We start from the raw sequence: 18395 nt of genomic DNA, 5'->3' as shown, positions 1-18395 counted from the left end.
AATTGACCAATGTAGACATAAGTTTAGCAGACATGGTATGTAGAGGTCACTGGAGCTGACAAACTGACATCTTACCACATAACAAATTAAATAAAAATGCTCAAAATGTGATTTCTGTTGCTCTGGGGAGTAATTATCCCTCAATAGTATTGACATCAACGAACCGGAGTTGGCTTAATGTGCCTTGTTTTTTCCAATCCAAGAACACTAAAGTTAAAGTTTAGTTTTATCATAGCTGTTTTCAAGGCTAAGTTAAATTTGAATCAAATAGTATTGAGGTAACACTTATACAATATACATACACACTATATATGTATATATATATATATATATATATATATATATATATATATATATATATATATATATATATGTATATACATACATGTAGTTTGTGATCTAGATGTGAACTAATTGCTTTTAGTTCACATCTTTGTATGAATTATGTATTAAATATGTTATTATGGTATTATATAGGTTTAAAATCTCTGACATGCTATGCACAAATTAGACAAAAACCCAAACACTCTTTTTACAAGTATGTAACAAGTGGCTGGGGTGTTTATGCTAACAGAGAAAAGTGGAATGATGTGTGGTTTATCATGAGGTGTTAAAAGATGAAAGGAAAACAAAGTGGGCTTTGAGGGCATTGGCAAGATGGGGATTGTCACAGCACCTGTCATCTGTGAAAGAGAACAGGTGAGACTGGGACTATGGTGACAAACTCACTGAATGACTAGACACATATTCATGCTGTTATGTGTGTCTTTCTTTTTATTTAGGGGGTTGTGGGTTGTCTTTGATGTGTGATCAGCAGTTAATGGATATATGAACAAATGCACAGTATGTACACTGCATCCATCAATGTGCATAAGATCGTTGCACCCAGAAAGAGTCAAAATGATGGAGTGTGCAAATAATCATATGCTAAGCCAGTGTTGTGTAGATGAAAAACATGGAGCAAACAACTATTAGAAATAACACACAAACTCAAAAATACACACACACACACACACACATGCACAACAATGTCCTTCCAAGCTTGCAATTTAGGAAATAGGTCAGAAATGACTTAGATTTATGTTTCTTTGCGTTTGTCCCTGTGAGTTTTTATTTGTGTATTTGTGTTGAACCAGAGTAAGGGAGTGACTGATCAGGCTTCACTGTAAATGTGGCAGAATTCAGATGTTTCTCAGAACTGGCTTGCCATGTTTTAATGATGAAACATGGAAGGCAGAGGACTTGGACTCTGGAGAGGTGGCAGGAGAAGTCAATATTAGAGTCAGAATCAAAGATGGGGAGACTGTGGTTTATGTGTCGTTTTAGATTTGAGTGTAACTTACAGAAATGCATTTGGGAACTCTTTTTATCTTCACGTCTTTCATCTTTTTTTAACGGTTCAAAAATGTCGGTTTTGACTGTGTTTTTGTCATCAAAAAAAGCCTTGCTTGACTGAAGCATTTTATGGATGAGCCCAAAGGAAATATGAATGGTATGTTGACAGGAGGCAGTGTTTATCAGCTGCTAATGTGTCACTAGGTTTGATGTTTTATGGAAACATACAGGTTGTCAGAATTAGATGAAAACTGTGAAGAATAGAGTCCCATACTTGACTGCACTCTCTAAAATCCCACCTCCGTATAAAAGAAAGGGTACATGCTTCTTTAATTAAAGGTTAGTGTCAAATAAAACTGAGTTTTGTCATATTGTTATTTAACAAATTCAGCAATAATGTAAAGGTGTAAGACACAAAAATCAATAAGCACTGCCAGTGGAGCAGTGAAGACAATGACGTTCATGACCAATAAATGATGAACATGTAGTTTCCAAGACGGCCAGCAGATGGCAGAGCACTGTTGGTCTCTAAGGCAACTGTAGGAGATGAGGGCAGAGGGGGGAAAAGAGATCTTCTGGTGAGTTTTGCTTCCTGGTTGACTGATCTCCCTCAGTGGTCTGATTGTGAGAACAAACTCGTGGGAAGTGTTCGCTCACCGGAGGTGTCAGACTGCTGTTAGATAAGATTATTTGCAGTGGTGAGAAGGTTGCATTATTTTGTGAGAGTATGTGGTGTGCGCATGAGTGCACTATGTCCACCTGTGTGCTTCTTTTCATTAAATGTCTGCCTGATAGAAATGCAGTGGTGTATTGTGTTAATTTGAAACGCAGTGCAAAACAGAAGCTGTTTTAAACCTGCTCACTATGCTCCATATGGTCAGACTGAGCAGTGGAAATACTGGGAGGCACAGAGAGAGAGAGCTTATGCTCCGAGTCATAAGCCTACTCCCTATTTGTTTTCTGTCACATTAAACCAAAGTTGTATCTGCTCTTGGTTCCATCAAAGTCAGTCTTTTCTCAGCAACGACAAGCTAAGATTTTAGTTTGTGTTTCTACTCAAGACTGTCTACCTCTACAACTGCATTAAGGATTTCCATAATTGTGCACAGCTGCTAATCTATTTTGCACCCTGGATGAAACACTGCATGCAGATCTTGTATTCTGTATTTGTCGTACAGAACACAAACCTCCATTATTGCAAACTTTGAAGAAACATCTGTCAGATGTAAATTTCTTTTTACAAAATATTATACTTTCACAAAAGATCCAGGGGCCAACTCTATTCTTGATAATTTGCAGGCATGCTGGAATTTAAACCTTCAAGCAGCTGGGCTGTAGTTTGCTTTGTGTTTGTTAAAATCAGTGTGTTTGGTCAGGCAAATTATAAAAACAAGCGGATAATAAGGGTTAGCAGGCGTGATAAGCCATAATATCTTGTAAACTGGCAGCAGGGATAGTTTAAGCTGGTCTTATGCTAATATTACCATGAGCGACTGTCAGCAACAAAGAAATACAAAATATCTTCAAACATGCTTAAACCCAGTAACAACCATATGCACAAGATGCACAAACAAATATAGACAACACCCACAGAAATGGAGAGTGCATGATAAAACTATGGATGGCAAGGGAACTAAAGTCTTAATTGCTTTGCTTGAAACTACACAGGTTCAACATTTTTTATGCAGTATTTATTACTTATTTTGCTGAACCTGTCTACTTTCTTTAAACAGGCTAAAGAAGAAATTCTCATTCGTTCCCCACCAGCTCAGCAGTGTATGACATCTAGAAAAGCCATTAATCCAATCAATAATTTGTCACCTCCTCTCTGTAGAAAGTGAAAAAAATCATGCAAATAATCTTTTCATAATAGTGTTTCCTGTAGTTCAGAGACAGAACTGACTTTTAAGTCACATTTTTAATGCTGGCAAGTGTTGATAATCTGAAAAAAAACCGCAATGGTTCCTAATTCAGTAACACTGTATCCATTCAGATCACGAGTAAATCAGATTATTCTTGTATATTTCTTGCAGATATACTTCCACATTGTTAAAAATCTAACACATTTATCCCGAGAGAACGCTACTTTCTCTGACATGAGGTGGTGGAGAAGCAACCAGTATGAGAACCAAATTGGAGTTTGACACTTTCAGGGCAGCAAACAGATGGCTAACTTGCCTAAGGCCAATGTCTTTGGCATCATCACAAAGAAAAACATATTCAGCTACAGTTAATTAAGAGGAGATACACTAAACATCATCTTTAAGGCTCCCCTTGCCCTAAACTCTTTCTGGGTTCGAACACACACACACACACCATACCTCACTTCATGTGAAACTGTTCTTCCTGGATTTGTTTAATGAGTATAAGCTGCACACAAACAAACAAAAGAGTGGCTTCTTTAAACAAAAAAAAGCCCCCTTCCCCCCCCATCGGTATGTCATCTTCATTCGAAATGCCACATCTGTTCATCCACCTTTTTATAATTGCTAACTGTGACATTTATCCAGATTCCTACTGTTTTACGAGACCTTTACATTCATTTGATTGTACTGGATTCTAGACGAGTCAGTTTTTAATCAGCAACTCCAATGTAAAATATATCTATCTATCTATCTATCTATCTATCTATCTATCTATCTATCTATCTATCTATCTATCTATCTATCTATCTATCTATACACATTGCAGCAAAATCTAAACTCCCCATCCTTCCTTCCCCTTGCAAATACCCCAACCCCCATCTCTCTCTCAACCCAGCCCTCCTTTTTTTTCCTTTCGTCATTCTCCTTTTTTGTTTAATTGAATGTTGCATGCTTTTGGAACAGTTCTAAAATATATAATGAGGTCATTTGCATTAGACTGCAGATTGGGTGACCTTTGCTTTTGCCAATAATTACTGTAAAACCTGCCTCTGTCTGTCATCACCAAGGATGTGGCAGGGACCTCTGTATGCTCACGAAAGGTTAGCTGGAGTCTTGTGTCTGGACTTATGAAAAAGCCCGAGGAAAATGTCATTAGAGCATGAGGAAAAGACACTCGGAATTAACAATTGGAAATTCAATCAGGATGGCTTTAAGTACGGCGGGTTTGTGTACGCGCATGTCTGTCTGCACATGCCTCCACCAGAAGAGGTGTAAGATGTGTCCAAGGAGCACTTGTGCATTTTGAAAGTTCTCTTCTCATTGAGAGTACAGAATGTGGGAAGAAGGACACCCTGCGGGTGACTTCTGCTAACTCTGCAGGGCACTTTGACTTTGCCAACACCACAACAAATTGACAACACAAACTTTACAATCAGGCTGTAAATGTTCCTGCTGCAGACCTGACACACATGATCATAGTCAGCCACACGGATATGTAGCCTTCATTAATTATACCACATATTGATTATGTTGTGCATTCGTGAAAGAGTTGTAACTTGACACTTTTCACTTTTCACCTTGATTCATTTTGTAACAATGCATGGTGCGTATGCATGTTGTTATTGGTTGTCATTGTGCAGTGAAACGTGACTGTATTCCCAATGTTTAGACTCCCCTTCCCATCAATATCTGGCACATGTCAAAAAAATTACTTTAATTCAGTAATCATTTTCAGTCGGCAAAAAAATGACGTCCGCTATATTTCACAGCATTCAGGCAAAATTTTAACACACTGCAGTGCTGATCGGTACTCAGTGTGCAAAGCAGCATGCGTGAGCTTGTTTGGCTCAGTGTCAAATATTACTATGAAAAGAAACATTTTGAGGGGGCAGAGCAGAGCACTAACATCAGAGGCTCTGTTTTGTGCTCTTGGTTCTAGTCACAGCGGCGCGTCACGTTTCACCTGCCGGATGGCTCTCAGGAGAGCTGCAGTGACAGCGGTCTGGGGGACCACGAGCCTGTTGGCAGTGGCTCCCTCCTCACACAACCTCTCCCTCTGGTGCAGGCGCAGGACGACTTCTACGAGCAGGCCTCCCCTGATAAAAGGACCGAAGCCGATGGCAACTCCGACCCCAACTCTGGTAAGTCTTACTATTTCCCCTTCAATGAAAACACAAAACTGGTATCGTTCTTAATCTCTCTCCTGTAATTCTCTCCTCTGCAAACTGTGTTCAAGCGCAGTTGTACACATTTTTCATTCATCTGCAGAATGTTGACCGTGGACACTGTTTCTTCTCTTCCACATATAGTAGCCTTTTTTTTTGTTAGTTTTGTTTCCATTTAAAGTTCGCTTCACTGGGTATCAGACACATGATTCTACGTATTTTATTTGTCCTCAAACACTGGTTAAGCAAATGAAGATGTCTTATTTTAACACCCTGAAAAAAGGAAAAGATAAATACTTAGGAAAATACAACATCTTTTTCTATAAAGGATCCCACACACCAAATATCATTTAATTTAGAGTGATTTGATTGCTCAAGTAGGTTTCTAGTGGATACATGAGCAGGTCATTCATTTCTCAGTTAATCATCCAGACTTGTTCACTCCTCCCAGGAGCCAACGTGGGTCTCCCATAGGCTCCTCACCTATTTGTGAAACTCATTTGATTTATTTAGAGATGATTTCCCAGTTGGAATTCTTGGTGCTCAGCTAACGATGTTAACTTCCCACTATTTCTGGTGGGAATGTACATCACCGACCCAGTTTTTCTCATTTTATCATTAAGAGGTGAGACGTGCACAAAGATCAAGTGCATCGCCCGAAGGTCGATGCCAGCTAGCCTGCTGAGGGTGGAGCAGCCACCGCAACATAAATACAAGTGCTGTGAGTAAACTGTTAGTGAGAATGATTTCATACAGATTCCAACTTAGCAGATGTAGTCACAGTTGGCAGTCGATATCAGCGAGTACTGTTCAGGCCTACTGGCTCACTGTGTTGGCAAATAAATAAAGCCGCACATGGTTGGGCCATGTGCAGGTGTAGTGGAGCTCACCAGCAAGTGCTACAGGAAATATTGCCTTTAGCTTAAGTTGATGGTGTCATTACCACATCCAGGATGTTTGGAGATCCACACTAATATTTGATGCTACCTTGATTTTGATCACTTTCATTGTTTTCCTTTATTAGTCTTAAGTCTTTCTTTTATCTATCTAAAACAGCAGCTGTCATCTCTAGTATAGGTGACATATCTGTCTCTGACACTCGAGAAACTATGGAAAAAGGAAGAAAACGTCATATAACAAGGAAAAGATCAATCACCATCAATCATCTGAATCATTATTTAATACAAATAAAACAGACAACAGAAACGTTGTAAACTATGTTTGTAACACATCAGTAGTTACTGGACAGTACAAATAATAATAATCATTAATAATAGTTAATTAATTAATATTGATAAGGAAAATTGGCTCTGCATTTGACCCACATTGTCTTGTACTACAATCCAATTCAATTCAATTCAATTCAATTCAATTCAATTCAATTCAATTCACTTCACTTCACTTCACTTCACTTCACTTCACTTCACTTCACTTCACTTCAATTCAATTCAGTTCAGTTCAGTTCAATTTAATTTAATTTAATTTAATTTAATTTAATTTAATTTAATTTAATTTAATTTAAATCCATTTAGCTTGATTGCAGGCTTGCATTTTCCCCAAAATCATGAACGCAGTGCATTCTATACCTTGAAGGACAAGTTAGTTTATTTGTCATTTAACCCATTTATGAAAGGTTTGATACATATATTTTCTTTGGATAGTGTCTCTAAATACATAAAAGCCTTGAGGTATGTTTACTTTCTGTTGTGTCTAGGGGAATCATAAGAGCCTATTTGGTTCTTTTACGCTGCATGAATCTATCACCCAATCTGAAAAAAAGTATATCAGGAACAGATGTAAAAGAAAAAACATGATTACATTTCCCACATAAACATATAAGGACTTTTTCTTTCAATGCTTCTTCTTTAATATTACACACCATTCCTGTCCATAGTCAGCTTTGTTTGTTTGCTGTTGTTTACCTGTCAGCAAACTATTAACGATGACAGCACTGGTCTTCGAGCATTGACCTGCTTCTTGGCTGGATAATGATTTTACGTTCAGTCTAAGAGAGATGAGTTACCTACTGTGTTACTCTTAAATACATGAAGTCAGTGGGCAGACATTGAGTAGCTCTGAATAACCCACTGTCAGATTTAAACACTATTTTTCTCACTTATAGTGCAATATGATTATACATGCTGACAAAGGGAAACAGGATATGGAAGATATTTGTGTCTTCTAAACTGGTCTTCCAAATGTATTAAAAATAATCCCACTGTGCAGTGTTTCAACACTGACTGTGACAATAGGGGGTCTGATGCTGTGTGCATCATATTTGATACATATTGTGTGTGAGACTGTTTGCACCCCTAATGGAAAATTTAAAAACTTGGTTTTCAGCAATCCAATGCTTGTCTTCTCCCTAGATTTGTTCACTATCTAAAATCAAATTTAGATTTTAGAAAATTTAGTGGGTTAAATGTGATCAAAAATATTACTCTTATTTTCTTTTTCTGAAAAAAAGAAAAGATGAGTTTAGCCAAAATTACAGAATTTCATTAAAACAAAATATCTGAATGCTGAAAATCTGTTTCTTGTTTTTGAAGTGTTCCTGTTTCTCTTCATCTTCTCAATACCAGAGGCATTTCAGCCAGACAAAGGCTCTTAGTCCTAACCAAGCAACTAATGTTTAAATCATAATAAATCTCCGTCAGCATCAGGTAAATAAAACAACATTACAAGGACATGCATAACAACGCATAAGTCCAGATATCTTGCAAATGTCACTCCTGAAATGATCAAACTACATGGATCAAACTTTACATTGATAAAATGGGTAAAATTAATGAAATAACCTCTTGTGATTGGCCTCCTTTCTGTTGAAAAAAGAAATCCAGGCGTTAATTATCTTTATATAACACAGGAAAGTAGTGAGACTTTGGTGTAAGTTGTGGTTTTTCATCTGAATTAAGAAAACATACTGTGTTAGAGATAAAGAAAAGTCATAGATCTGTATTTTTCTTTTTCTTCACAATTTCAAGATGTACCCAAAGCTTTAAGTAAATAAAAAGTTTGTCAAGGAAAGACAAAAAGCACTGAAAAACAAAAAAACAAAAAAAAAAACATGAATTAACAGAATAAGTATATTGGAAATGTGGATAAAATAACAGATGGATGAGGATCAGGGGCACAACAGTTTTCTTAAGAACATTTTTGTTGAAAGATGGAAAGTTTTTTTGTTTTTTTGTCATGTATGAACATCTAAGGTGTAATCTGGCAATAGGTCCATATTACGATTTTTGACCAAAGAAGTTATTAAATTTTTATTTCATATCTCTGAAATAACCTCTTGAAAGAGTACTTTTAGAGGCAATTTCAGTTAAATTAAGTTGTAAATTAAAATCCAAGTGTAAAAATCTGTGTGATATTGTGCTCAGCAGAGTACATGATAAAATAAATAAATAAATAAAAAAATAAGTAACCAAGTTTCAACACATTGGTGACCAGCCACAGCCTTTAATGTGTTACTGGGTGGATGTGTGTTTTAGATTAAACTTTTCAAAGTATACATAGATCAATTTTGCTGCTAATTAGTGTTTCTCACAAGCACACACTAAACCATTCTGTCATTTTAATCAATTTGTGTGTCATTACTTGGGAATGATTAAAATGGCCAATGTATTTCTTATTTACAGTTGTTATAATATTTGAGCCTGAAGCAAAACCAATTTAAAGTGACTGTAACATGTAAAAGAATGAACTAAACTGAAAAGGCCAACTGCCTGCACTACCTGCCCAATATGGTCCCTATCCAAAACGCTTCCATAAAATTTGCATGGATGCAAAGTAAAAGTATGTTTTTTTACATTAGTAACAAATAAAAATGGAAAAGACAGTATGAGACATGAATGTTTATTTTATTATTTTTTTTCCCCAAAACACCATGAAACAAATCTTGAGAATCATGCAAAGTTCAGTTAAAAGGTTTAAAGTTTAAGTATGCTTTTTCTTTGGTTCTGTCTGATAAATATATATTAGTCACATATCACCACTCCATGTCTGTAGCCTGGGTGAAGACCATTTACTCTTCAATGTAGTTATACTTCATTGCATCTACACTGGCTTTACAATGCCAGCATGAGCCTTTGGGTTGTGAATGGGATTATCATTTACTTTCAGTCTTTATTCCTCAGAGAGTAGCTCAAAAACTCTGTTGGTCAAATAAACCCTCATATTCTACAGATTTCTTTGTCAGTCTCTGATATTTTGGCTCATGAGCAACATGTGTAACAAATTAGATTATATCAAATTTCCTTAGAAATATCTGCTACATTGTTCTGAATACAGGCAGTAATTGCGTGTATCATTTCCCAAGGCCACTGCCTTTTGATACCATTTTAAAGAAAGACAAAACAGGTAGAAACAAAATAAAATAAAACAAAAAATCAAATATTATCTGATTAAATTAAATTCGGTAGCTTTTCAGTGATTGAGCTGACAGATAACAAGAACTTAATGCAACTATGCACCCATTTCAATAAAGAATTTAACCTGTATATGAAAAAGAAGTTTCTTCCAGTTATGTAATTCACCTTATTAAAGTTTATTAAGTGAAAAGAGCTTGGTTCATGGACTGAAGGTGATCCTGTATTATGCACAAATAAAATGGGATTCTAAAAGTATCAAGTTTTCATTCAGTATAAAGACAGTCTGGAGCAAACTTATGACTTGTTTCTGATGATCATACACCTGTTTGCCTCTGCTGACCCTGTGTGTTGCAGAAAGCACTGCTTAAACACGGGCAGGAGCTGAATGACATGAGCCATTTCTTTGCAAATTGAGGAATTTGAAATGTTGAGCTGCATGAACTGCTTTGAAAGCATCTCTCAATGAAATACCTCTCAATTTATTCTGTTTTCGAAACGCTGATGGATGATAATGCTATATCTCAATTGTAGAGGTCTCTGAAGTTGTTTTACAACAGTGTTTTATCAGTTTTAAATTTGAAATAAATTGAATATAGTAGTTTTGAATGCATCATTGTGACTTCATGGTCCACATGGTCCATGCTCCAACAAAAAAAAAAAAAAATCCTCGGTATGAAATCTTGCTTGCATTTGTTAATGAGATTGTAAGAGTTATTATTCAATTTTATGTCTTTTTCTGAGTTTCATTAATTAAAAAATTCTTAGCTTGTTTGGTCACATGCCAATGTTATTTTATTTTTCCTTCTTTTATTATATTTACAGTTTTCAGAACAACTGGACATGTTTCTTCCAATTTTCTTCCTCTAAATGTCTTATTTAGAATGAATGAAATTCCATCAGACACATGTATACGCGCTACACCAAGCAGGCAGATGTCACTACACACATGATGCTTTCTTCCTTGCTCTAAGAATTAAGTGCACTGTTGGAGTGGCATTGCCGCACCTTCTGCTTCACCATTTCTCCCACTGTGGCCCACTGTGCTGCATGGAGAGTCACCAAGATACTAATCTGCTGCAGTTGAGGAAATAACCTCAGCACACCTCAGGGAAATAACAGTTCACCAGGCTTCCACTGCATTCTGCATGCTGTGTGGCAAAGTCCAATGACTCAGAATGCAAGTTGTTGCATTGCAGAGGTTGATTTTCAGATATTTGAGGACTTGATATGAGTTGACAATTAAAACAATGTCTAAAAAGGCATCTTTATTTGCAATGTTTTTCCAGATCTCTAAACATTTGCTTAATAGCTTAAAACGGAATTTATTCTAGCATTCTATTTTCATCAAAGTTTACTCTGTCTTGCTTTTTAGCAAGTGCAAATATTGACTGGAAATTGAAGTTTCTATTTTTATCACCTCAATTCAATAAAACCAAATGAAATAAACCATAAAGGAGGAAGTTATAGCTGCACAATATCTTCAAGGACCATTTCATGTCCCTCTGCAATTATAGGGTGAAGTCATGTTCAGCACTTGCTGCAGAATGAAATCATAATAAAGCATTTAAACAACCAGTTCACATATTCACTAAAGGTTTTGTATTGCAATCAGATACTTTTCTTGAAAAAAACAAAAAGAAACAAAACAAAACATAATATTAAAATTAATTTCTGGGTTATTGATGTCTGCCATTGTGTATGTGCGTGGATGAGAGTAGAAGTCCCTGGACCCACCAGAAGCTAATATAACATATAAACAAAATAAAGTGGTGTTAGATAACCATGCTGAACTAGTGAGATAATATAAATATATATATATATATATATATATATATATATATATATATATATATATATATATATATATATACATATATATATATATACGTATATATATACATATATATATATATACGTATATATATACATATATATATATATATACATATATATATATATATATATATATATATATATATATATATATATATACATATATATATATATATACATATATATATATATATATATATATATATATATATATATATATATATATATACATATATATATATATATACATATATATATATATATATATATATATATATATATATATATATATATATATATATATATATACATATATATATATATATATATATATATATTATCTCACTAGTTCAGCATGGTTATCTAACACCACAAGTAAGGATTAATTAATGGGGAACCGTGCAATAAATGGTCCCACACAGTAAACATTTATAACAAATTTGTATTTATATTTAACATTTGCGAAATATGTTAAAGTATTGGAACTATTTCATCTTGGCCTTGATGTACTTTTTATGCCAACCAACCGCTGTTAAGCCAATTGATCTGAATCTGTTGATTGATGTGTTGCTATGGTGATGCCCCGTAACCAAGAGATATCACAGTGATCTTGCACAACAGTTGTCAATATATATATATATGTGTGTTTGTTGGTATTCAACCTTACAAATAACATCATTTTTTCTGTGTTGTCCTATAACAATCATAGTATGTGTGGAGATCACATAAAAGGACCGATGAGATTATTAGTTGTGCCAGTTGGAAGACATTTACCTGAACCTCACTTCTCACTATTTTGCTGCAACAGTAAGTTTTGGAAGCATTGTTACATTTTCAAGAGAGCCAAGTCTTATTCCCATGTCCCGGCACACATGCTTGCTTGAATTCCCTTTAAGCACAAGCCAATAAACAAAAACATGCAAATGTAGAAGCAACAAAAACATTCATAAAATGAAATCAAGGAAATTATAGTCGCCCCCTCCCAAAACAAATAAAGGCTCATCTTTATCAGACGCTGCACAATATGCCTGTATTAACTCTAAACGGTATTTCACAGATTTAAGACCTCTGCCTGTGAATAAAATCAGCGTGTTTTTTTCAAAAGATGTGTTTTTAACTGTTTGTGGCAGTGGGTTTTGCAGTTTTTATACAAGAGGTGTTGTGACTTTCATTACTGATTCTAAAAATGAGAAATAAAGCCAAGGCATTAGGTAACAGTAATATTTTTTTAACAATAGCTCATTATGCCCCATTAACTTTTTATTTTTCTTAGATATGTGGAGTAATAACTGCATACAACACTATCCAGAATGTTATATGTTGTTTAATACTTAAACAGCTGCAGTAACATTAACATTCAGAATGAAGTAATAACTAGGCAATACCAGTGGCATCTGAAAAGAATTGTATGAAACAATTTTAACACAACAATATCACAGAATTTACAGAAGATGGTCCAACTGAGGCGACCTCCAGCTCAGAAACAAAAATACAACCTGATGTAGAGAAGCTTAAAACCAAAATCCTTCATATCAATATTCTACTATAACTCAAGAGTATTTTCTTTAATAACTATAGGAATGCTAATAATGCCAGTATTGATTACATGGATTCAGATACGGATGAATTGTTTTGGCTTTAAAGGAAAATCATATAACCATTTTTATTGCATATCTTTAAAGCAAACATCAATGCAACACTATTACTACTAATCTATAACAGAAAATATCAGGGATCAGTCAGAAGCTTCATTTTGTGAAGAAACAATCAAGATTAAAATTATCTTTTTTTTTTTTTTTTATTCTTTTCATAGTTTAGATTTAGCTCTTAAACTGTATAGTGGATGAGAAACAGATTGAACATGAGTGAAGGTAACATGAACATGCTCCACAAAAATAGCTGTTTGCTCCTCGCATGCATAGGAACACAAGCAACTGACAGGAACCGAGGAGGAAATGCAGAGGGAGACGGGGTGAGTGGGCAAGGTGCTTGTTGAAATAGCACAATGTGACTGGAAGAGGGTGGCTGTTAAGGGGCTTGGCAGAAAGGGACAAAACGCTCAAATGCAAGATTGTTATGTTCTCTACCCTGAAAATGGAACCACTTTAGCCATTAATCATTGATGGACAGGAGACGATGGATAACTCCCTTGTTGATGTATTCTGCTCTGTTCTGTTCTACACTGCTTCTCTGAAACATCAAAGCATGTTTTCAAGTTCCGACTCTGCCAAGTATTAAAGTTAAACACACACACACACACACACACACTGCATCAGTTACACAGCTGGTAATCACCAATACATGTTTGGTCAAGTGGAATCTTATATTATACCTTAGATAAAATCATGTAAAAGTGGGACATTACTTTGTTTGGGACTCCGTGCATTCTGAAGGCAAGAAAAAACATAGCCGCAGCATCAATTTTTTTTCCAGGTGATCCAGCTGTCCCAATTGGGGAAGAGACAATTGGCTGCTTTTCAGTATATCTGTTTTACTAAACTTGTTTTCATGGAAAATATTGGACCAAAGTAAAACTACATAACCAGAACTAATTCGCTCTGCAACCTGTTATGTACAGGCTAGGAGAGTAATTTAACATCTATTTTTGCTTGTAAAATTATTTATCCGATTTATTTTTGATGATGTTGTAATGATGCTGTTAACTGTAGGAATACTGATATTTTATTTTGCTAAATGCACGATTACAAAACCTAACCAAAGAACAAACTGTCCAAACAACCACACTGCATTATACACCTTCATTCAATGTTAGAAAAAAATCCAATGTATTTAAAGCATCTAACCTAAACAAAGGACACTTTGGACACTGGCGGTATTATGATGATGTTTATTTAATGAAAAACTTCCTGTTTTCTTTATTTGGTGCCTGGAAACTATAATGCACATGCAACATCTTCCGAGTTGATGTCACAACATCTAATAATCAGCGATTTACAGGTAATGATATGGTCAAGTAAGTTTCAGTAGATTTGTATGAAATTGTAAAAAAAAAAAAAAAAATAATAATAATAATAGTTAGAAAACAAGTGTGAATGAATGCTATGAAACATTTTTTCCCTTTAAATTTACATAGAAAATAATCAGCTCCATTGCATGGAAAACACAGTTTGCTACCAAATATTTGAATTCTAAATATAAAATTATTAAAATAATTGTTGTAAACAATTCAGCTATAATTTTAATCAAATAAAGCTCAACACCCATTTTAGTCTGAATTTGTGTAAACTTACAGCAGTTTATATAATCATTATACACACAAAATTAGGTAGGAACATAGACATAGCTTTCCCATAACCTGGCAAGAATTATAACCATTAAATTCAGTGTATTTTCTTGGAGGTATTACAATTGAGGTGAAAATAAAGGCGTTTAGAAAAGATTTTCAAGAACCGAGAGCATAGGCTGATGAGTGGGCTTGCGTTATGTGGTGTAGGTGTGTGCACTTTACAATTAGGTTGTGACTTGGTAAACTTTTGACTTTGGCTGCATAATAAGAATACTGCAGCCTTCTTTATGAGCTGGTGTAAAAGAAAAGCATCGCTTCAAATAGAGCCGTGTGCACACGTGAGGCTGCAGTCGTGATGTGATGCTGCAACAAAGCTGGGAGATGTCATCTTGATCACAAAAGTATGCAAATATAAATTTGGACTTTCACTGTTCACTAGGTTGCGGTATGATTATGACAGGAGCAAACTCTTGTTAGAAATTATTCACAAAAACTACAGTAGTTCTGACTGGATGTTGCCTTGCACATTATACTTTGCTGAAACTTCATATTTACTTTCCTGCGGCTACTTATAAAGTGAATGACAATGTAACACTCAGAATTCAGTAATAATTCTAAGCCATTAGGTAAACGTTGGGAAGGTTGTGTATCTCAAAACCATGTCAAAAAATGTCTTGTTTGCCTCACACTAATGATGTACAATAACCAAAGCATATGGAAGAATACAGCAACAAAAGGCAGTGCATCCTGCCACTGTTCTACTGCTAATTAAGGGCTAGAGAGCCTCTGTACATTTCTTAAAATGTGTGCTTCTGTCAATAAAAAGCTGTTTTGCAAACATTGTAAATGACTCCCAGACACGTCTCCTGAGTAGTTGTTTATCCACTGTCACCAAGTTATAGAAAGGTCCCAAATAAAATGTAAGATGCACGCACAAACATTGTTAGCACAACAGCCGTCCTGCTCTACATTTAACATCTTGAAATACCCCAAGCCTCTATGTATATCTTATGATTACTATCATAAGTAAAATATCACACAGATATTGCCAGTTTTACAGTGTAACTTATGTTGTTGAAGCATATTTTTTTCCATTTAAATGCAAATAAGATGTCTTTTAATGAGTGCTTTACTGTAGAAATTGGGGCAATTTAAAAGCATTCACTCATTTGAATCAGAGTAACAGACAAGTGAACTGAAAAACCAAACTCTGTGCCAGCAGCTTTGTTATTTCTGTGGTACAGATGCCCAGCAATTGGCTATCCAGGATAAACAAATACCAGGCTGTCAGTCGGTCTGGCAGCCATCCTACCATCTAAGTCACAGACAGCCAGGGATGCCGTTGAGATGACGCTGTGCCAAAACATCAGATCGGCTGCCACAGATTTATTGACTGGAGCAGCTTACAGACAGATAGACCTCTGGTGCTTGATTGTATTTGACTGAAAATAAGATTAGTTTTCTTTTTCTTTAAGGACTGAGTTTGGTTTTGGTCCATTTTATTCTTTATAATGTTTATTTAAAAGTTATATTTTTGGTCAAGGTGTCAAAAGAGAATCCGATCACCTTTACATGTTCTATCTTCTGCTTTCTTCAGAGCCTTTCTGAGGGATGCTATATGCATACTTACTGTTTAGATTCCCTTTAAACCAGTTGTACGATGTGTGAGACATCATGTCTGTGTTTGTGTGTTCCCTCTGATACCTAAATCCCATTGTGTGAAGAGGAAGTAGCAGGGTAGAGTAGGTAGGGCCCCTGACCAAGCCTGTGGGTGGGTGGCATGGATTCATAAATCAGGGAGCAGTGTTAATCTCTCTCAGGTATTGGAAAGCCAGCCCTCAGTAAATATGTTGCCCCAGGATACAATGGGGTTTAAAGGATTTCTGTCTCCAAAGAGAAATTAGGCAGGAGCTTCAGAAGTGAGCTAAATGGAAATGCTTGCTGGAGCATACAGAGAGCAGGGTGCTGCTGTCAGCTAGTAAACATCGTCTCAGAGTAGCCTCAGTCATTATCATGGCAGTCAGTGCCAACAGCTAGGGTGAGCAGACGGGTGGGCTGATGAAGAGCATCTTCTATGCTGATGATTAGTCACAATCGGAAGGAGGGAACAAAACAAACAAACAAAAAGACATCTGAAGACTGTAGGATTACACTTTTGGGAATAAAAATGATTTCTTTTAGCAGTAAAGTGGCAAATTACAACCACTTGCTGTAACATCCTGCTCACTTTGTGCTTTGTAGGTTTTGAAAAATAAAAGTGCTTCGAGCTGATTGTGTCCTACCTTAGCTCTGGTTTTCATGTTCTTGTAGTTTTGTGTAAAAACCGTGAATCTTAAAAATAAGAAATAACATGTCAATAACATAGTAGAGAACGGAACAAGACCTCTTATTCTGAGAAAACAGAAATATTTTATAATACCAGTGTTTAATTGACAAACTGATTTCAAAGTTTGTGTCAGTGCATTTTGAGTCAGGTTTGAAATAGTTTTTCTTTTGATCCTGATTAAAATCTATTAAAGTACATCTATGGTACTTTACACAGCATACTTAACAGCATGCTCCTAAGTAACACATTTGTTTGTAAAATATAAATAAATACTTATAATGGAAAATCATTATTGTTCCTTGTACAACACTATATAAAAGGAAAGAGATATCCAAAGATTTCCAAATTAGAAAAAAGGCCCCTGTATCCGTGCACGTGTCTTTCAGTTGTTATCAATGTGTAAAGAACAAAGTTGTGCATTCAGCTTGAAGAAGAATGCTGCACCCTGTATCCTTTTCATAGAGCATGTCACATTTTTTATGCGACCGCTCAGAGCGATTTAAGTTGAAAATCTTCAAACTTTTTACAAAGGCGTGGGTGTAGCTTTGGTTGCCTTTTCTGAAGGCATCCACTCAGTGTTTTTCTTTTCTTTTTTCTCTTCTTCTCTTTAAATTGCTGGTAGCGCTTCCCTGCTAGCACTTTTCCTTGGCAGGAAGCACCACATGGACCAAGGTCCTCATAATATTATTTATGATAACACCCTTCTAAAGCACTAAACGCTCACAGGGAAGAAGGTAAAATGAAAGAAATGTTAAACATATTGAGAACTGTACATTAGGTTTAGGCCATTGCAGATGTGTTTGGGTCTTTAGAACTGTTGAAGTTTGACAAACAGTTTAGTGTTATTAAACAACTTTTCCTAATATTCGGATCCATTAATAAGAACAAGGTAAGCTGAAGCATGAAAACATTGAAAACCCAGTGGACACTTACCCTCTGAGGGGAAGTGTCCTGTTGGACTAAAGATAAAGAAGAATGTTTGGATGGCAAAATTACCAGTTTATTTTTCTGTAAATAGCATATATTCTCTGTGATTCAATTCAATTCAATTCAGCTTTATTTGTATAGCGCCACTTTACAACACTGTTGTCACAGGGCACTTGACATACACATAATTTCAAGCTAATTCATACATAGCCTATCATGAAAACCAACTGATTGCATGACTTCAATCCAATCCCCCATCCTGAGCATGCACGAGGTGACAGTGGGAAGGAAAAAACTCCCTTTTAACAGGAAGAAAACCTCCGGCAG

General features: G+C 35.6%; 1 protein-coding gene across 1 annotated transcript in view; it reads left to right on the top strand.

Moving 5' to 3' along the window:
- The window catches only part of pcdh9 (protocadherin 9), a gene marked incomplete at both ends in the record, with an annotated part of 200191 nt that overhangs the window by 137318 nt on the left and 44478 nt on the right, over positions 1–18395 (top strand). The window contains one exon of the mRNA XM_079238331.1: positions 5140–5341. Within this exon, the coding sequence (XP_079094457.1) occupies positions 5140–5341 (202 nt within the window). The remainder of the gene's footprint in view (positions 1–5139; positions 5342–18395) is intronic.

The sequence above is a fragment of the Telmatherina bonti genome (genome assembly GCF_933228915.1).
Source record: "Telmatherina bonti genome assembly, chromosome: 1".
NCBI lineage: Eukaryota > Metazoa > Chordata > Actinopteri > Atheriniformes > Telmatherinidae > Telmatherina > Telmatherina bonti.
The sequence above is the reverse complement of the archived record's forward strand: the minus strand, read 5'-3'. Positions and strand labels throughout refer to the sequence as shown.